The 19,733-nt window shown below is 58.7% G+C and overlaps 1 protein-coding gene across 7 annotated transcripts in view; it reads left to right on the top strand.

Moving 5' to 3' along the window:
* Nucleotides 1-19,226, top strand: part of ACACB (acetyl-CoA carboxylase beta) — a 65,060-nt gene extending 45,834 nt beyond the window's left edge. For 4 of the 7 annotated variants that reach the window (XM_045585633.1, XM_045585634.1, XM_045585632.1 and 1 more), the window contains 26 exons: nucleotides 436-554; nucleotides 954-1,091; nucleotides 1,828-1,924; nucleotides 1,999-2,106; nucleotides 2,985-3,041; nucleotides 3,254-3,295; nucleotides 4,191-4,406; nucleotides 4,596-4,751; nucleotides 5,589-5,792; nucleotides 6,613-6,768; nucleotides 7,659-7,781; nucleotides 7,890-8,159; nucleotides 8,509-8,606; nucleotides 9,469-9,589; nucleotides 10,356-10,466; nucleotides 11,493-11,636; nucleotides 12,215-12,335; nucleotides 13,749-13,845; nucleotides 14,276-14,372; nucleotides 14,833-14,968; nucleotides 15,521-15,698; nucleotides 16,108-16,219; nucleotides 16,448-16,606; nucleotides 17,090-17,260; nucleotides 17,352-17,488; nucleotides 17,881-19,226. In XM_045585633.1, the coding sequence (XP_045441589.1) occupies nucleotides 436-554; nucleotides 954-1,091; nucleotides 1,828-1,924; nucleotides 1,999-2,106; nucleotides 2,985-3,041; nucleotides 3,254-3,295; nucleotides 4,191-4,406; nucleotides 4,596-4,751; nucleotides 5,589-5,792; nucleotides 6,613-6,768; nucleotides 7,659-7,781; nucleotides 7,890-8,159; nucleotides 8,509-8,606; nucleotides 9,469-9,589; nucleotides 10,356-10,466; nucleotides 11,493-11,636; nucleotides 12,215-12,335; nucleotides 13,749-13,845; nucleotides 14,276-14,372; nucleotides 14,833-14,968; nucleotides 15,521-15,698; nucleotides 16,108-16,219; nucleotides 16,448-16,606; nucleotides 17,090-17,260; nucleotides 17,352-17,488; nucleotides 17,881-18,007 (3,495 nt within the window). In that variant the 3' untranslated portion in view covers nucleotides 18,008-19,226. Of the gene's footprint in view, nucleotides 1-435; nucleotides 555-953; nucleotides 1,092-1,827; nucleotides 1,925-1,998; nucleotides 2,107-2,984; nucleotides 3,042-3,253; nucleotides 3,296-4,190; nucleotides 4,407-4,595; nucleotides 4,752-5,588; nucleotides 5,793-6,612; nucleotides 6,769-7,658; nucleotides 7,782-7,889; nucleotides 8,160-8,508; nucleotides 8,607-9,468; nucleotides 9,590-10,355; nucleotides 10,467-11,492; nucleotides 11,637-12,214; nucleotides 12,336-13,748; nucleotides 13,846-14,275; nucleotides 14,373-14,832; nucleotides 14,969-15,520; nucleotides 15,699-16,107; nucleotides 16,221-16,447; nucleotides 16,607-17,089; nucleotides 17,261-17,351; nucleotides 17,489-17,880 lie in introns of all 7 variants that reach the window. The other 3 variants (XM_036449120.2, XM_036449118.2, XM_045585631.1) reach the window with 2 other exon arrangements.
* The last annotated feature ends 507 nt before the right edge of the window (nucleotides 19,227-19,733 follow it).

The following is a 19,733-nucleotide window of genomic DNA, read 5'->3' as shown; positions in this document are numbered from 1 at the left end:
AGGTGTTATGGATGAAATAAAGTTATCCAAGTTCTATTGACCTGATACCTTTTTATTAAGTGGTTTAAAATTGCATATGTGGCTTGGGTCCATTTCTATTGGACAGGACTAATCTAGAGCAGGAGTTGGTCACCGATAGCCTGTGGGCCACATCTGGCCCCCTGCTTGTTTTTATAAATAAAGTTTTATTGGAACAGCCACATCCATTCATTGACATATTGTCTGTGGTAGCATAGGTTGTGATACAGATGATATATTTCGCTGAAATATTTACTATCCAGCCCTTTGCAGAGAAGGTAACATTCTGAAATGTGAACAGAGTTGCTCTTAACAACGGCTCAGAGATAATTTAGAGGTCACTTCTCCAGCCTGGATTTTCTCGGGTTTCAAAGGCGCTGCCCTGAGACAGTGTCCTCTGTGCTCCCATCCCTCTAGGTGTACGTGCGGAGGGGGTACATCGCCTACGAGCTCAACAGCCTGCAGCACCGGCAGCTCCCGGACGGCACCTGTGTGGTGGAGTTCCAGTTCATGCTGCCCTCCTCCCACCCCAACCGGTACGCAGAGTCAGGGGAGCGGAGGCGGGGTGTCTGGAACTGAGCCTACCCCTCCCCGGGCTTCTAGGCCCGGGACTCCCCCAGAGAAACTGGCCGGAGAGTGTTCATTCCGTTTGGCTGCGTTCACTGCTTTGGGTTTAGCTGGGGACCCTGTTGGGACTACACTCCTATGCGTGCTTCATTCATTCATTCGTCGTTCGTTCGTTCGTTCATTCGGTCACTTGTTGAGCTCTTAGTCCTCAGCCCTCCCCTGACCTCAGTCCCCTCCGCCTCTAATTTGATGCCCCCTTTGGGGAAGCTCCGGTGCTGGCTCACCCAAGTTTCCAGGGCAGGAGCAGCTGCTGGGGCCAGATCCGCAGCAGAGCCTCACCCCCCCCCCCCCCGGCCACCCCCCTGCAGGATAGCCGTGCCCGTCAGCATCACCAACCCCGATCTGCTGAGACACAGCACCGAGCTCTACATGGACAGCGGCTTCTCCCCGCTGTGCCAGCGGATGGGCGCCATGGTGGCCTTCAGGAGGTTCGAGGAGTTCACCAGGTACCCGGTGTCTCCCTACCCTGCCCCCCCAGAGGGGCCGCGGCAGCTGCTTCTGACCCCCCCCTGTTCATGGGACACATGGGGTGGGGCGGCCCAATCATACCGCACAACAAATTAATAATCACAGTGTAATAATAGTGTAGCCAAGAGCGTGGCTCCGCGCTTCCTGTGGCTCGGACCTAACTGCTTGGCCTTTTTGTGCCTTAGTTCTCCCATCTGTATAATGGGAATGAGCAAAGGAACTGCTTCCTAGGGTCACCAGGAAAATTAAACGAGATCGCACCTTTTAATATTGTATTCAAAGCATCACTGACATGTAAATAACGTAAAAAGTGTCAGCGGTCAGTCCTACTCCAGTTACTGCCTCTTTTAACCCTTTCCTGCGCGTTACGCATCGTGCTTGGGCCATGTGTGTCTTCACTCCGGCACTAGGAGCTAGTGATGACTTCTGTTGTCCTCGGGGGACTCAGGCGTGGGGTGACTCCTGAGGGCTCCTCGCTGGTAAAAGGGGGGCCCGGCCGACGCCTCAGAGTTCAGACAGCCTTCCTTTTGTTTGTGATCCCAGATCACATGGGCTGGTCTTCCCTCTTGGGAGAGACCCCGTCCGGGAGCCTTGGGCCTGGTCGGGAACCCAATGAGCTTACAGAGTGGTGGGAGGGAGAAGGGAGGACTCGGGCCTGACCTCCAGCCCAGGCGGAGCAGCCCCTCAGCCCCCCTCTCTGCCCCGCGCCCCCAGGAACTTCGATGACGTCATCTCCTGCTTCGCCAACGTGCCCCGGGACGCCCCCCTCTTCAGCAAGGCCCAGACCTCCGTGTACTCGGAGGACTGCAAGGTGAGCGCCGGCGGGGGCGAGCAGGAGCCGGCGGGCCGGGCCCAGGCCCCTGACGCCGCCCCGTTCCCTCCCAGAGCCTCCGCGAGGAGCCCATCCACATCCTGAACGTGGCCATCGAGTGCGCCGAGCACCTGGAGGACGAGGAGCTGGTGCCGATCCTGCGGACCTTCGTGCAGTCCAAGGTGCCTGCGGGTGCCTCCGGCTCTGGCTCCCGGGGGGGGGGAGGACGGGCCCCGGACCTGCTGAGTGTCTCAGAGCCGCAGAGCTGGCTTCTCCCCCGAGCTCTGCTGCTCCCCACGGCCGTGACCGTGGGCAGCGGTGGCCGAGCGGGGCAGAGCCTCGGCTTCTTCCCCTAACACGGGTGGCATTTCTCTCTCCCGGCGTTGCCATGATGAAATGACAAAGTCTGTGCACTTAGCCTGTGCAGTGACGGAGTGACAGGCTTAAAACACCACTCAGCACAGCAGCACATTCGGCATGTAGTTGTGGGTTTGGTGGCGTGTGTGCTGGGATAGCCTAGAAAAGTCACAGTTGTGAGACAGTCACGTGCATTGACATCCGTGAATGCAGGTAACCGCAGGCTGCTTTTATAAACGTGGTGACCATTGCCAGTCTCACCCTGGCAGTAGGAACACTTGTTATGTATGCTCAGGGGCCTCAGCTGCAAGCAGATGTGGAGCAGCTTGGCAGGTGCAGGTCGGAGAAACAGCGGGAAGGTGCTGTGTGACCTCAGGCAGGTTACTGTACCTCTCTGATCCATACTTAGTATCCCCATCTCGGATGCTAAGATTCTTAGCTCACATATAATCACATCTACCAGCCACACTGTCTGGCTGCTAGTTCTTGACCTTCCTGGCTTGGCTCATCTCCTCTCCGACTACGGGTTTGCCTGTTGTGGACATTTCATGTAAATGGGATCGTTCAGTCTGAGGTCTTCTGTGACCTGTGTCTTTCCCAGCATAATGTTTTCAAGGCTAACCCACGTGGTAACACGTATCAGGACTTCTCCATCCCATGTTTCGGCTTCTCCATTCCATCGTGTGTTTGGTTTTTCACGCAGAAAAACATCCTGGTGGAGTACGGGCTCCGGAGAATCACGTTCCTGATCGCGCAGGAGGTGAGTCGATGCTCAGCGCCCCCTGCGTCTCCTCCCCCTCCTCCCTTGACCTTGACGCTGCCGATCGGGGCGGAGGAGATGGGGCGCTGGGGAGGACGGCCTTCCAGATGACACGTCCTAGAAGCCGATGGGGTCACCCTTAACAAGCACACGCGTGTGGACACGGGTCCTGCTGGATGTAACGGTCTTCTGTGCGAATTTCTCTTTTGCAGAAAGAATTCCCCAAGTTTTTCACCTTCAGAGCAAGAGACCAGGTATGACCAAAAGCAGCGATGCGTCCTCTCTCCCTGGCACCTCTGACTTTCAGGAAGACAGTCCCGGATCTTAAGATATTCCCGTGCTCTAGATCATGGCAGCTTTCATGCAGACTCCCCTTCCTCTGGGGTATTTCCAAGGGGAGCCCCGAACGTCCATGTGGAGCTCAGACCTCGAGTCTTCACTGCACGTCCCTCTGTCATGTGGACAGTTTTGGACTTGCTGGTGGACTCAGAAAGGTGGTTCTCCCATCTCATTTTTCTTCTCTCTTTTTTTTAATCCTTGATTTTTAGTGAGAGTTAGACAGAGAGGGAAAGTCTAAGAGAAACATGGATGTGAGAGAAACACATCGATTGGTTGCCTCCTGCACCAGCCCCGACCAAGGCCCAGGCTGGGGAGGAGCCTGCCCCCGAGGCACATGCCCTTGACCGGAATCAAACCCGGGACCCCTCGGTCCGCAGGCCGACGCTCAACCACTGAGTCATGCCGACCGGGTGCTAGTCTCCAGCACCATCGGATGCTTCCTTTTGAGGGTGAATTTCCATTAGGAAACCCAGGGCCAGTGGCTTCTTGAGGAATACTCTGTCCCATGCCAGAGAGGAACTGCCCAGCTGTGCGGCAGTGCTGGGAGCGAGCTGGGCTCACTGGGAGCCTCCTGCCCGCACGCCGGCCTGGCATGTCCTCTGGCAAAGTCCCAGCCCTCTGGAGCCCGGGGGGTTGCTCACAATGAGACAATATAATGACCGCGCATTTCGAGGGCCAAACCCACAGACACGAGCGGACTGCGGGGCAGAGTGTGGACCAAGCAGGGTCACGGTCCAGCGTCCAACTCGCTGTGTGTCTGTGTGTCTGTCCGTCTGTCCGTCTGTCCGTCCTCTCCCCGTCGGCCTGCAGTTCGCAGAAGATCGCATTTACCGCCACCTGGAGCCCGCCCTGGCCTTCCAGCTGGAGCTCAGCCGGATGCGCAACTTCGACGTGACAGCCGTGCCCTGCGCCAACCACAAGATGCACCTGTACCTGGGCGCCGCCAAGGTGAAGGAGGGCGTGGAGGTGACCGACTACCGCTTCTTCATCCGCGCCATCATCCGCCACTCGGACCTGATCACCAAGGTACCGCGGCTCGGGGTTTCCTCCTTCCCCTGAGCCCGTCGCTCTGGCGCCGGCCCTCCCCCTGCTGTCCTGCTCCGTGCCGGCCCCGGGCCTGGAGGGGGGACTCGGGGGGCCCTGGGCACACAGCCTTTGTCAGCTCTTGGCCTTCGAGGGGGCTCTGTTGTGCCTCACACTGCCCCCTCCTGGCAGGAGGCCTCCTTCGAGTACCTGCAGAACGAGGGCGAGCGGCTGCTGCTGGAGGCCATGGACGAGCTGGAGGTGGCCTTCAACAACACCAGCGTGCGCACCGACTGCAACCACATCTTCCTCAACTTCGTGCCCACCGTCATCATGGACCCCTACAAGGTCTCTCCGGGGCCCTCGCCCGCTCGGGCTCAGATCCCGGGGACCCGGGCTCTTCGTGCCAGGCTGCCCCGGGCACCGCCTCCTGGCGCTCGAGACCGAGTGACAGGACGCGCATGTGTGTGCCCGGGCTCCGGCCTGCAGGTGGAAGACACACCCTGCACCGCTGACTCTAGAGCCACCAGCCCGGCCCGGCCCTGTCCCGCGTTCACCCTCCGTGAGTGTGCCTCACTTTGAGGACCACACGGATGCCCCAAACGTCTTGCAAAACAAAAGGGTGTCCTGTGCCGGGTCCGGGCTCTGTTGGGGACCCCCTCACCCCACTGGCTCTTTCTTCATGAGCAGGCAGGGTGTAGGGTGGTGATCGTGGGATGAAAGAAGTCCTGGTACCTCATCCTGGCATCTGTGGGGTGCAGGTGCCCCTGCCCCACCCCTCCCCCCCACTTCCCAGCAGAGAAGATGTGGGGGCTTGAGATGCATGATGGGATACAGGTGGTGTCCCAAAGGAGCACGAGCTGTTGGTCACCAGTCTCCTTGTCTTCATCTAATTGGGGAATAAAAATGCCGGCACTGCCCTAGCCAGTGTTGCTCAATGGATAGAGCATCGGTGTGTGGACCAAAGGGTCCCGGGTTTGAGTCCGGGCAAGGGCTCAGTTGCAGGCTTCTCCCCTCCTGGTTGGGGTTGGTGCAGGAGGCAACCAATCGATAGCACCCGCAGGTGTGGCTACACTGTGCCCGGGCACCGTGCCCTCGGCGTGACTTCTCTGCATTGCTGTCAGTGCAGAGCTGCCGGGGGTGCATGCCGCTGGGCTCTGACGCGGGATTCGCTGTGACCGGCAGATCGAGGAGGCTGTGCGCTCCATGGTCATGCGCTACGGCAGCCGGCTGTGGAAGCTGCGCGTGCTCCAGGCCGAGGTCAAGATCAACATCCGCGAGACGGCCGCCGACAGCGCCATCCCCATCCGCCTGTTCATCACCAACGAGTCCGGCTACTACCTGGACATCAGCCTCTACAAGGAGGTCACCGACCCCAGATCCGGAAACGTAAGGCCGGGGAGGGGTCCCGAGGTCGGGGCGGAGGCAGGCTGCCCCTCCAGCGGGATGTGGAGGGAGACACACTCGGTGGCCGCCTCGTTGGCCACGGTGGACCCGGCAGCCCCTCCGAGCTCTGATGATAAACCGGGTGGCCTCTGAGTCCCCCACGTTCATTCCCCTGGGAATACAGGGGTCCGTGTCTAATCCATTTTAGCACCACATTCGGGATCGGGTGTGGGGTGCAGCCTCCCACATCGCTTCCCTTAGGGACGTAGGTGTTTTCCACGGCCGTGCTTTAGAGCAGACATTTGCAAAGTGAATCAAGTATCCCACTTTTAGGATATCAGCTGTCTTTTCATTTGGAAATAATTACTCTCCAGAATAATTGCACAGAGAGATAAGTACAGAGATGACACAGAGAAATAAGTAGCACGGAACGTTCCCATGTACTTTCACCCACTTTCCCAGAGGTAGCATCGCATGTAACCGCAGGACCTTGTCAAACTAGGAAACTGGCCCGGGCTCAGTGGCGTTAACCCAAATTCAGACTTCCTTTGTGTTTCATCCATTTTGAGGCCCTCTTGTTTGGGTGTGAATGTGCGTGTGCATGTGCATGTGTGTGTGTGTGTGTGCACACATGCGTGCGTGTGGTACTATAATAGTTACATCCTGCCGCCGCCCCTCCTGTGCTGGCTGTAGCAGAGGAGAGATTAGCAATGCCGGCACTCGCTTTGTCCTGTGACGGGGTTTGCTCCCCGAGCTGGGATGTCTGGGATGTCACTGAGGACGTGTCTCCCTCATGCCCGGTTTCTCCTCCTTTCTGGTCCAGATCCTGTTTCACTCCTTCGGCAACAAGCAGGGAGCCCAGCACGGGATGCTCATCAACACTCCCTACGTCACCAAGGACCTGCTGCAGGCCAAGCGCTTCCAGGCCCAGTCCCTGGGGACCACCTACGTGTACGACTTCCCAGAAATGTTCCGGCAGGCAAGTCTCCTTAGGGAGAAAAGAAGTCACACGTGACCCGTGAGCAATGAGGGGTTAGGGGTGCCAACCGAAAATCCTCACTTAGCTTTTGATTCCCCCAAAACTTAGCTGCTAATCTGTTGACCAGAATCAACACAATAACACAGTTGGTTAACACCTATTTTGTATGTTACCTGTATTGCATGCTGCATTCTTACAGTAACGTAAGCCAGAGAAGAGAAAATGCATTTATAGTATTTTACTGAAGAAAATCTGAGGAAGTGAGTTGCAGAAGGATGTGTGCAGTGCGATACCACTTATTTAAAGTTTCAGTCACGCAAAAGACGACTACATGTTTAAATGTAGGCATACATGAGGAAATAAAAACCTGCAAGCATGCAGAGGGCTGGTAGACACTAAATTCAGGATGATGATTCTCTGTGGGGAGGTGTGGGGAGGAGGGTCAGGGATGGGGTACAGTAAGGGCTCCACCGCATCTTATTTGAAAAGAAAATCGTAAGCATTTCCATAAATTTCTATGGAAAATTATGATTTGATAAAACCATGAGATTTATTGTTCTGCGTGTTAAAAGTAGCTCATGATTGGCCAGTGTGGTCCAGTGGTTGAGCATCAACCTATGAACTAGGAGGTCATGGTTCAACTACCAATCAGGGTACATGCCCAGGTTGTGGGCTCGATCCCCAGTAGGGGGCATGCAGGAGGCAGCTGATCAATGATTCTCTCATCATTGATGTTTCTCTCTCTCCCTCTCCCTTCCTCTCTGAAATCAATAAAAAAAAATTTTAAATAGAAAAAGAAAAAGCAGCTCATGATTTAAAAAGAGAAAGAACTAGTAAGTGTGCCCCCCTACTGGCGACTCAGGCTTTGCTTTTTCCTCCCCTCCCCCCAGGCTCTCTCTAAACTGTGGGGCTCCCCAGACAAGTGCCCCAAAGACATGCTGACGTACACGGAGCTGGTGCTGGACCCGCAGGGCCAGCTGGTGGAGATGAACCGGCTGCCCGGAGGAAACGAGGTCAGGCCTCCGCGGAGCCCGGCGCCGGCCGGGACCGCCCTTCCCGCCAGCGGCCCCCCCCCCCCCGAAGACACCCCCCGCTTCCCCCTGCGTTTGTGTCGCCACCAGGTGGGCATGGTGGCCTTCAGAATGCACCTGAAGACCCGGGAGTATCCGCAGGGGCGGGACCTGGTCCTCATCAGCAACGACATCACCTTCCGCATCGGCTCCTTCGGCCTGGGCGAGGACCTCCTGTACCTGCGCGCCTCCCAGCTGGCCCGGGCCGAGGGCATCCCGCAGGTCTACCTGGCCGCCAACAGCGGGGCGCGCATCGGCCTCGCCGAGGAGATCAAGCACATGTTCCAGGTGGCCTGGGTGGACCCGGAAGACCCCCTCAAGGTGCGTCAGGAGCCGGGTGGCCGTGTCCTTCCGCTTGGCTGGCACTGTATCCAGGGAGAAGATGACGAAAACAGAGCCGGACCCGGGAGAGGGGAGGCGATGTGGGGAGGAGGGGTGGCAAGCACTTAGCACAGCACAGATCCTGAATTTATAGCTCTTATCAGCATGGTGTTAACGTCAGACATGTTAACATGTCGGTATGTTATTAACATCCATTCTACAGTGTTGACATGTTTTTAAAAACAGTGGCTGCCAAGGGCAGGGAAATGGATTCATAGTTTCACTGGAGAGTGTGGTGTGTGTGTGTGTGTGTGTGTGTGTGTATATCTTTTTTTTTTTTTTTTTTAAGGGATTTAAGTACCTGTACCTGACCCCCCAAGAGTACACCCGGATCAGCTCCCTGAACTCCGTCCACTGCAAACACGTGGAGGAGGAAGGGGAATCCAGGTGAGTGACTCGGCAGGCGGCTCCTGCCGTTGGCCTGGCGCTGATTCGGCTCCTCCTGGGGAATCTGCCTCTGCCTCCGGCTGTGGCGGAATTTCCAAGAGGGTGGGAGGGGGTGCATAGGGGGACCCTTGAGCTTTGGCACCGATGACTTAAAACCTGGGTGTTCTCCAAGGTGAACTCCTCCTGTCATCCCCAGATAAGCCGGGCCCCTCACAAAGATCGCGCATGACACAGGGGGAACCTGGTCAGTGTCCCGTAGTCCCCAGAGCCGCAGGCTCACAGTATAGGATCCGATTAGCCACCGACGCGGCAGTGATTGGGCAAGCCGCGAAGGTGTGTGTAGGACAGGGCTCGGCTCCGCCTGTCTCTTCCAGAGAAAGTGGAACCCACTCTGCTGCTTTAGTGAGATTGACGAAATCAGAATTTCCCCAGCTGAGTTTTCTGGAATGTTAGTTGGTGATGTGTGGGAAGGAGGAGAAGTTTCCATAATCACGTGGGTCTGGGTTAGATCCAACAAGCATCTTTCCCGAGGGCACGTGCCAGTGTCCATGACTCTCGGGCCGGTTAGGAAGTGCAGTGTCTCACCCTTAGGTGGCCAGCCTGATTGATTGGCTGTGAGCTCAGCGGCTTTCCCGTCTCTCCGTAGACCAAATGGTATCCAATTGCTGCAGGAAGAAGGCCCAGTGGGGTGGCACTTCGTTAAGACAGCCTCTGAACAGTCTTCTAGAAACTTCAGGGCCAATCACGAAGGCCCTAGGCCTCTGCTTTCGTTTCGCCTCTGGCTGCTCTGTCCCCTGCCTGCCCCTCCTGCCTCGGATTCCCCTGGACCACGTCGCGTGTTTTAACTCCTGTCTGGTTCCAGGTACGTCATCACGGACATCATTGGGAAGGACGATGGCCTGGGCGTGGAGAACCTGAGGGGCTCGGGCATGATCGCAGGCGAGTGCTCCCTGGCCTACGACGAGATCGTCACCATCAGCATGGTGAGCCTCCTCCGGCCCTACTGTCTCTTCTGTCTCCGCCTTTTCTTTTAGAAAGCTTAAAGCAGACACAGAAGGAAAGAGTTGATAACGCGGGGGCTGTCCACTGAACCACACTGGCCGGGGTACTCTGGCTTACTTTATTGTAACAATACAGCTCCTGACACCTGTAACAGAATAGCAGTTTATCAGTAGTTGTTTGGGGGGGATTGGAAGTTATTCACTGATTTTATTGGGGGGGGGGTACCTCTCCTGACTCCTGTGTTGAAAGGTCAGCTGTGTGTGTGTATACACATCCATTTATTTAGGCACAGCGTTGGACCCCCCAGAAGTTAGTAGTGTAGAGAGGTCCCGGGCCCTTTTCCCTCAGCTCCCCCGCGACGGAATCTTTCACACGAGAGAGCACACTGTCAGCCGGGACGTTGACCTTGGCACGGCACTCCCACCCGCACGGCCCCTGCCTGGATGTCCCGTGTCACACGTCCTTTTGTCGTGGGAGCGGCTGCGAGAGCTCGTGTGTGGCCCAGCTCAGAGGGGCTCCCCGCGTGCCCTGGGAGGGAGAACCAGAACATTCCGTGCTGCGGCCTGTCTAACGCACCCCTCAGGGTTGACTGGGTTACTGCTGGGACGGAGAAGCCAAGGTCACACGAGCCTCAAGGTCAGGCTTCTCCCCGCCGTTCGGCCCTGACTCCGGTTGCCGCCGTTGGTGCCCATCGGGCTCCTGCTGGGCCGGGGCGGCCTCGGGAACTCACGGGGGCTGTCTCCACAGGTGACCTGCCGCGCCCTGGGCATCGGGGCCTACCTGGTGCGGCTGGGCCAGCGGGTGATCCAGGTGGAAAACTCCCACATCATCCTGACCGGAGCCAGCGCCCTCAACAAGGTGACCCACCGCGAAGGGCTGGTCCGTTTCCGTCCCCTCGTCCCCTCCTGTGTCTTCTCAGTGTGAGACCGGTATCGTTCCCGCGGATGTGAGAGCTGTTTTCCCAGTTTGCAAATATCTGGGCCTCTTATGAATAACTTCCCCCACTCCACCCCCACCCTCCCAAAAAATGATCTGGCTTCACATTCCTGACATTTAAATTTCAAAAAATTAGTTAATTTAAAAAGTTATGCAAATTTGTAGGACAGCATGTACCTTGCGGAAAATTGGAAGAAGAGCCCAATGTCACTGCGCTCCCGCTGTAACTCTGGTGCCTTTCCCTCTCGTCTCCGCCCGCCCGTGGCGAAGCTCAGTGGATGTGCAGTGTGCTCACTCCATGGCAGCACTGCCCGCTGCTGTGAAGCTTCCAGGACAGAATGAGAGTCTCCCAGTGCACCCCAACCGGCAGCCACAGCACCCCCTGGGGGCTGGTTAGAGATACAGATCCTCAGGCCAATTCCCAGGCCCGGTCCCAGCCCACTGAGCCAGAAACATAAGGGAGGGCTTTGCCTTTTTTTTATTTGTATTGATTTCAGAGAGGAAGGGAGAGGGAGAGAGAGAGAAACATCGATGATGAGAGAATCATTAATGGGCTGCCTCCCGCACGCCCCCTGCTGGGGATCGAGTCTGCAACCCGGGAGTGTACCCTGACCAGGAATGGATCTGCGACCTCCTGGTTCATAGGTCCATGCTCAACCCCTAAGCCATGCCATTCGGCAGGTTTTGCTTTTGAGATGACCACAGTCATCATAAGTAATTGTAATCAAGGTACTCAAAGGACACCCTACTTCTCAAATTGGGTGCATGTTGGAATTACCTATAAGTTAAAAAACACCAGAGGCTCTAATATAATCGGACCGCGTACAGCCCGGGCATCCGGGTGTGTAAAAGCCCCCAGTGATTCCAGCGTGCAGCCCCGGGTGAGACCACCGAGGGGGATGGTGCCCGGGCCGGGCAGGACTGGCTGACCCTGCCGTGTCTATGCAGGTCCTGGGCAGAGAGGTCTACACGTCCAACAACCAGCTGGGCGGCGTGCAGATCATGCACAACAACGGCGTCTCCCACATCACCGTGCCCGACGACTTTGAGGGTGTTTACACCATCCTGGAGTGGCTGTCCTACATGCCCAAGGTGCGGCCCCCCCGCCGCCCAGGGCCCGGAGGCGCTGCCATGGCGACCATGGCTGCGTGGTGGGGAGGGAGCACGGGGAGCAGGGAGCCCTGCAGGTGTGGCGGGTGAATGTTTCTTTATCCCTCCCTGCCTCCTTCTTTCCCTCCCTCCCTCCCTCCCTGGCACCCAACCCTGTGCTCGTTGTTCTTGGCCTTAAAAAGAAAAAGAAATGGCCAGTGTTGCTATTGGTTGATCCTTTAGAAGGGGATGGGCTAGATTTGATTCCTGGCTTCCCCCTCAGTAGCAGTCAGACCTGGGGACAACTGAGCCTCAGTTTCCTCATCTGTGAAATGGGCACAACAATAGCCCCTACCCCCAGAGTGTTACCCTGATGATGAAGTGAAATGACGTTTGGAGCCCAGATCTTGGTGGGCCCTCGGCAAAGGCTACTCAGAACCGCAGAGATGAGCTCATTTGGGTTCGGCTTCTGCTGGGCGGGCAGCCGTAGTCACGGTCAGAGAAGAGAAGCGCAAGGGGCAGGTCGCAGGTGTTGCTGACAAACCGGGGAACGGAGTTGGAGACCCGGCTTTCTTTTCCAGGACAATCACAGCCCGGTCCCCATCGTCACTCCCACTGACCCCATTGACAGGGAGATCGAGTTTTGCCCATCGAGAGCCCCCTACGACCCCCGGTGGATGCTTGCAGGAAGGTCTCACCCAAGTAAGTCCCGGGCATTTGCCTGAGACCTGGGGCTCGGATGGAGGTTTTCCCTGTGCCTTTCCGAGTGACAGACCGAGGAGGACGGAACCGAGGAGGATGGGGCTGAGGGGTGGCGATGAGGTACAGGGCAACGAGGTCATGACCCCCCGCCCCCGGCCCCGGGGTGTCCAGGTGCGGAGTCCCGGCCGACACATCAGGATTTGGAGGACTGCTCCTCTCTGCTTTCCCTCCTCCTCCCTCTCTCTCTCTCTCTCTCTCTCTCTCTCTCTCTCCATATATATATATATATATATATATATATATATATATATATATCTCTTTCTCTCTCTCTCTCTCTCTCTCTCTCTCTGGTTAAACCTTCACAGCGGAGCTGTCTGTGTGTTTACCCAGGACAGGCAACTTCACCTCTTCTACATACATGCACACACACATGCAGATACTCGTGTGCACACATGTTAGTCCATGCACTTGCACACACATATTCTCTCCCTCTGCGAAAGCAGCAGGTCTGTCCCTGGAGGATATGATTACACTGAGCGCCCAGAACAGGACAGGAAATCCGAGCTCCTGAGGCTCGGCTTTCACAGGCTGCGCCTTCAGCATCCGGCCTCTCGCCCCTGCCAGCCAGGAGCCCCGAGCTGGCTCCCCCTCCCCCGTTCCTGCCGGCCCTTCTCACCTGGGCGCCCGGAGGGGGCTGGCTTTGTCTTGATATAAAAATGCCCCGCTTCTTGCTGACGGTTTTCTCTATCTGGCCGGGCCAGGCCTGGGCTGACCGTGACGTGGGGCCGCCTTGTTCCCACACCTGCCACCTGAGACCCTCCCGCCGCCTGTGCTTCTTATCCGACCGCAGTCACCCACCCGGGGTGTGGTCACCCCCTCCCTCCAGGAGCCGCAGCCGACATATCATCTCTCTCTCTCTCTCTCTCTTTCTGGGAAACTGAACACATTACTCTGTTAAACGGGAGGTTCAGTGTTATTAAGCTACAGCCAGCAGGTTGGGGGTCACGGATGAGTTTTTCGGGTCAGATGGTCCCTTTCTGACAGCCACCCCCTGAAGGCGCCCTCAGCTGTTTGCCTCCTGGGAAGCAGCAGAGCTGGGCCGAGGCCTCTCTGTGTTTGGCTTTGATGGGGATCGAAGTGGTCGCATATCCTGTATGGACCGAATTCCTGACTTGGTATACATTTTGCAGGCCTGTCTATTTTTTATTTTTATTTTTTAAATTTGTATTTTTTATTTGTTTATTTCTTTGCAAGGGGTTGGGATCTGTGTCCTGTTCTGGGGGGGGAAAGGCATTTGGGGTCAAGGTCAGGCTGCCCTTAGAGAAACCACAGAACAGTCCGCCCTCTCCAGTGGACCCTGGGGGTCCTCGCCCGCCCGGCCCCTCAGCCCGGGCTCCTGCCTTCTGCCCGCAGCTCTGAAGGGGACCTGGCAGAGTGGATTCTTTGACCAGGGCAGCTTCAAGGAGATTCTGGCGCCCTGGGCCCAGACCGTGGTGACGGGACGAGCAAGGTAACCTGAGGGCGGGCAGGGTTTTGTTCTACAAACTTCCTGGGTGCTGGGACAGGGGCCCAGCGACACTCTTCGTGGCCCCGGATTTTCCGAAGGGAAGACTTAATCCTGAGCTCCGTCATAAAGTCTAGATTTGTCTGTCTCAGGCGCTTCCGGCTGGGAGCTGGGCTCCTTGCCCCTCGTCCGCCCCTGGGACAGGGTGCTCCAGCCAGGGGCCACCGACCCCGTAGGGACTCGGAGGTGGCCCTGGAGTCTCGGCGGAAAACCACACAGACGCTCACACTGGACTCCGCTTCCGGAGGGCAGGATCCTGGTGTCCAGCGTAGCTAGTGACAGGCTTACCTGCTTGGCCCCGTGCCCTCCGCTTCCCGGTGCGACTGGTGTCTAGACCGGGGTGCCCACACCGGGCTCGCCTGTCTTCGCCTCGCAGGCTGGGGGGCATCCCTGTGGGAGTGATCGCCGTGGAGACGCGGACGGTGGAGATGGTGGTGCCCGCAGACCCCGCCAACCTGGATTCCGAGGCCAAGGTGAGGCCGGGGGGGCGGCGGGGAGAGGGGGGCTGGGGCTGCTGTTTCGGCGGCTCAGGCACAGGTGTGGGCCCAGGTGGTTGTGAATCTGCCTCTCCAGCTCAGACTCAGAGGAGACGGCCTGGGCCTCAGTGCCATTTCCCCAGCCCTCTCTCTGCGGTGGAGAGCCTTCCATATCAGCTTCCTCTTCCCTCAGGGGATGGCAGAGGGCCCCGGGTCCCCCCGTCTCTCGCCCATCCCTGGGGAAGTTCCAGGGTTGGGCCTCTGGGAGGAGCTCAGGAGCCAGGGGCCGGTCCTAGGACCGGACTCGGCTCAGGCCCCTCTGAGCCTGTAAATGGGCAGAGGGCCTCAGGCTGCAGTGGGGGTGCCCTCCCAGGGAGCCTGGCTCTGGAGCCGGTGCCCGCCGTCCCCCGTTGAGGCTGCCCCTGCACAGAGGGTCTCACGGGCTGGCTTTGTGCAGATCACCCAGCAGGCGGGCCAGGTGTGGTTCCCGGACTCCGCCTACAAGACGGCCCAGGTCATCAAGGACTTCAACCAGGAGAAGCTGCCCCTGATGATCTTTGCCAACTGGAGGGGCTTCTCTGGGGGCATGAAAGGTGAGGCAGCCTCCCCGGCAGGACCCCCTCGGGGCGGTGACCATGGTCCCATCGTCGTCTTAGCTGAGGCCCCCCACCCCCAACCCTGAGAACGGGAGCAGTTCTGGAAACAGCCCATTTCACAGATGGGAAACTGAGGGTTCCTGGTGGGACTTGCCTGAGGTCACGCCGTGAGTGAACAGAGTGGCTCAGTGGCTGAGTGTTGACCTATGAACCAGGAGGTCACGGTTCAATTCCCAGTCGGGTGCATGGCTGGGGTGCAGGCTGGATCCCCATTGTGGGGCGTGCAGGAGGCAGCTGGTCAATGATTCTCTCTCATCATTGATGTTTCTATCTCTCTCTCCATATCCCTTCCTCTCTGAAATCAATAAAAATATATATTTTTAAAAAACCCACCGATGGTTGAGCCCCCGTGCCCAGGCCGGTCCTGACTCTGAGCCCAGGCTCTTTTCCCAGAACCGTGCAGCCTCCCAGGTGAACACACTTCCCAGACCCCCCAGGACAACACGCTCTGCCTGCGGTGAGCGCCTCAGGCCGTCGCTTGCCTTTCAGACATGTACGACCAGGTGCTGAAGTTCGGGGCCTACATCGTGGACGGCCTCCGGCAGTACCGCCAGCCCATCCTCATCTACATCCCGCCCTACGCGGAGCTCCGGGGCGGCTCCTGGGTGGTCCTGGACTCCACCATCAACCCGCTGTGCATAGAGATGTACGCGGACAAGGAGAGCAGGTGGGTGCCCCCTCCGCCCGGCCCAGCCTGCCCGGGTTCTCACTCTGAGCCACTGGCGTGGCATCTCGGGGGCGCTTTGAGATTCTGAAGGACCGAGTGCATCCAGTTTAACCTGAAACTCGTGTCCAGGGACCAGTTGGGTTTTTCTCAGTAGAGCAAGTGGCTGAAGCAGAGAGGCGGTGGAGGAATTGTCTGTTCTTTCTTAGCTCACACCTCTCTGCTCCCCAAGGAAGTTTGCAGTCAAGTGAGGAAGGACCAAAAGCACCTGAGCTCCCTGGCAGCCAGGATGAAAAGGGAAATATGACCAGTCCTCTGGTTCTCACTAAACTCGGAGTCTCTCCCAAAGCTCTGAGTTCCTGTAGTGGCTGTATTTTACCAACTTTTATAACCCCACCTCTTTTTTCCTCAGGGGGGGCGTTCTGGAGCCGGAGGGGACCGTGGAGATTAAGTTCCGGAAGAAGGACCTGATAAAGGCCATGAAGAGGATCGACCCGACGTACAAGAAGCTCGTGGAGCGGTTAGGTGCGAGGTCCCCGGGCGCCAACCCCCGCCGTCAGGGGCCCACAAACAGCTACAGACTCGGGAGATATTTTAAATGTTCACACACAGCAAGTCGGCCCCATCTTGCCCTTGTGGGGGTGCTTCTGGCCCTGCAGGAGCCGCTTGATTTGGGGGTGCGATCCCAGTTAGAGCTCGGGCTTCCTGCGCCCAGGCCTGACCTGCAAACTCTGGTTTGTGCCCCGGCCCCCGCAGGAGCGTCTGATCTCTCCGACAAGGAGAGCAGGGACCTGGAGTGCCAGCTGAAGGCCCGGGAGGAGCTGCTGCTGCCCATCTACCACCAGGTGGCGGTGCAGTTCGCCGACCTCCATGACACGCCGGGCAGGATGCTGGAGAAGGGGGTCATCTCCGTAAGCCACTGGGCTTCCCGCTCGGGGGGGGGAGAGCTGGGCTCAAACCCTGCATGCCAGCCTCACCCGAGCATCCCAGAGCCCCTGTCCAGACCAGTTAAATCAGGATTTCAGCAGTGGGAGTCCGACCTCAGTATTTCCCCCACCAAATCCCCAAGCGATTTCAACAGGCAGTGAGGTTTGGGACCGCCAGTCTGTGTGTGGCTGTACCTGCCGAGCCAGATGTGGGAAGGGTGGTTTCTGCCCGGGGTTCGCCCACCTCTGGCCATCGTAACCCCCGTCCCATGGCCCCACCTCCGAGAGGACGTTCCATGTCAGTCACCTGCTAGCCCCTGCCTCTGGGAAGCCCGTTCAGCGTCCTGGCAGAGTCCTGCCTTTGCCGCTGCTCGGGCGGGTGCCTTCCCCTCCCCGGGCCTCAGCTTCCCGGCCTGTGAAATGGGCATGATCCCGGGCAGTGGGGGCTCAGCCGGGGCCCGTCCGCAGGACGTGCTGGAGTGGAGGACCTCGCGCACCTTCCTGTACTGGCGCCTGCGCCGCCTGCTGCTGGAGGAGCAGGTGAAGAAGGAGATCCTGCAGGTCAGCGGCGAGCTCAGCCACGTGCACATCCAGTCCATGCTGCGCCGCTGGTTCGTGGAGACGGAGGGCGCCGTCAAGGTGGGCCAGGCGGGGCGGCGGCGGCGGCGGGCGGGCGGGCGCTGGTGGGCCTGCAGCCCGGGCCCCCTCTGAGGCAGCCTCTGCCCCCCAGGCCTACCTGTGGGACAACAACCAGATGGTGGTGCAGTGGCTGGAGCAGCACTGGCAGGCAGGCGACGGCTTGCACTCCACCATCGGCGAGAACATCAAGTACCTGAAGCGGGACTCCGTGCTCAAGACCATCCGGGGGTGAGTGGCTTGTCCAAGGTCACGGCCGGAGGACCCGCGGGCCTTGGGCTGTTGGCTCCTGTTCGGATCAGCCTTTCAGGAGGACTTGCTTCCCCCATTCTCACGGGGTCCCCTGGGAGGAAGGAGGTAGGCCGTTTGGGGCATGAAGCTGAGGTTCGGGTCTCAGTAACACAGCCAGGGCCCTGTAGGGTCCCCTGCCGTTCCTCGAGGCGGCCTGAGCCCCAGGCCATATCCTCTCCTGCCCCCTACGGGCCCGTCACCCCCGTGGCGACCACAGAGGAAGAGGTTGGGAGCTCGGGGTTCTTGCCCGCCCAGGAAGGTGACGTGGCCCTGCACAGCGATTCTTAGGGCCACGCTGGGTGACCCCAACCCTTCTCTCCCGCCCCCTGCAGCCTGGTCCAAGACAACCCCGAGGTGGCTGTGGACTGCATGATGTACATGAGCGAGCACATCAGCCCGGCCCAGCGGGCCCAGGTCGCTCACCTCCTGTCCACCATGGACAGCCCGGCCTCCACCTGAGCGCCGGCCGCTGGCCGCTCGCAGCACCGCGGGCAAGAGGAACCGCCCCGGCCCGCCGGCCGCAGGCCCCTGCCAGGACCGCGGGGTTTGCTTCTTAAAACGGAAAGTTCCCGGCATTTCTGCAGGGCTGCTGGCTCCCAACTCACTCCTGTCCCAATAAACCGCGCAGGAGCGCCCCCTCCCGGCGGAACGCGCCTCCTCCCGTTGCCGGGAGTGTTTGTCTCTGAAGACTGTCTGCTGCATCACTGAATGAATGGAACCCCAGCGCCCGAGCTCCCTTCCCTTTGGGGGTCGTTTTATACCAGATCATGGGATGTTATTTTTTTACTCGGACACCGGCTCTCGCTGTAAACATCTGCATTTCAGCAGAACACAGAGGCCAAGGAAAGAAAGAAAGACAAGACAAAGAAGAGAAACCTATTTTTGTAACGATGCTGTTTGGAGACTGTCCAGCTGCCCGGGCGAGGGTACCCGTGGTTTTTATTAAGAGAATAAAATGGAATCTTGTTCCCCGATGTCCCCTAGTGAGTCGCAAGAGATGGCCCATCGGCAGGCCGTGCTTAGCGCTCAGGGGCAGAGATCCCATTTGGGGAAAGGAGATGAGAACTAGCGGAATTGCCCCGGGGGAAGGTCCCGGACGCATGGAGATCTCTACTGAGGGCTCACAGCCCCCTGCCCGCCCCTCCCTCTGAGGACAAGGACCAGCCGTGGTGGGTCCCCCACTCCCACCCGGGACTGGCCACCCTTTCCCGGTGCCCTCCTGCCCTGTTGGGACTGCAGAGGCGGCAGAGCCGCCCAGACTCACAGCCTGCCTGCTCACAGGTGTTACCACTGGGATGGCCGCCACCGCATGGGGGCCCTTCCGGTCACCATCAGCCTCCTCCGGTGCCTGGGTGTCCGTGCGGCATCCGGCCCGAGGAGCAGAGCTGCTGGTCTCCCAGGCCGGGCACAGGACCTCGCCGATTCGCTCAGGGAGCCTTTGCGTGTGACACGCCCACCAGCACAGCCTGCAGGCTGCACAGCGCCCGCCAGGCCAGCCCTCCCGGCTCACCCGTCCGTCCGGGGGCTGGCCTCAGGGGAGGGGCGGGGGGGGGGTAGCTGGCCGCCCCCACTGCAGTGACGGGCAGTTTGTCAGAGAACATCCAGCGGGCCGCCTGGCCAATTTGGAGGACAAAGGGAAGCCCCTGCACGCCAGATGCTTGAGGCTGTCTTGAGTTTTTTAAAAAAATAGTCTGGTCACCAGCTGATGACATCGCTGGCGTGGGGCGGCGAGGGGAGACGGATGGATCACGCCATCCCGAGGCCTGGGAGGCGCCCGTGCTGCCCTGCGAACCGAGTTTCTGTGTCGGGGACGCCCCGCAGTTCTGCGGGGAGAGACCGGGGACGACCAGCTGCTACCCAGGGGCGGGGCGGAGGGACCTGCCGCGGGGCGTGTGGAATAAATTATTTTTTAAAGGAAGCACCTTGGCCTTGACTCAATATCTGGATCAACGAGGGCAGCCCGCCTCCCCGAGCGATTCCCCTCCCCGACCCTGAGCTCGCCATCTTACATCCCACCGTCAGCACGCAGGCTCCGGCTTCATCCCCACCAGCCCTTGCTTCACGGGCTTTTTCTTAAAAAAAAAATTTTTTTTTTTAATTTAATTTCAGAGAAGGGAGAGGGAGCGCGAGAGAGAAACATCAGTGATGAGACAGAATCGCTGATCGACTGCCTCCCGCAGGCCCC

Source organism: Pipistrellus kuhlii, unplaced genomic scaffold (assembly GCF_014108245.1).
Source record: "Pipistrellus kuhlii isolate mPipKuh1 unplaced genomic scaffold, mPipKuh1.p scaffold_m20_p_20, whole genome shotgun sequence".
Lineage (NCBI taxonomy): Eukaryota > Metazoa > Chordata > Mammalia > Chiroptera > Vespertilionidae > Pipistrellus > Pipistrellus kuhlii.
This window is presented reverse-complemented; position numbering and strand designations above follow the sequence as displayed.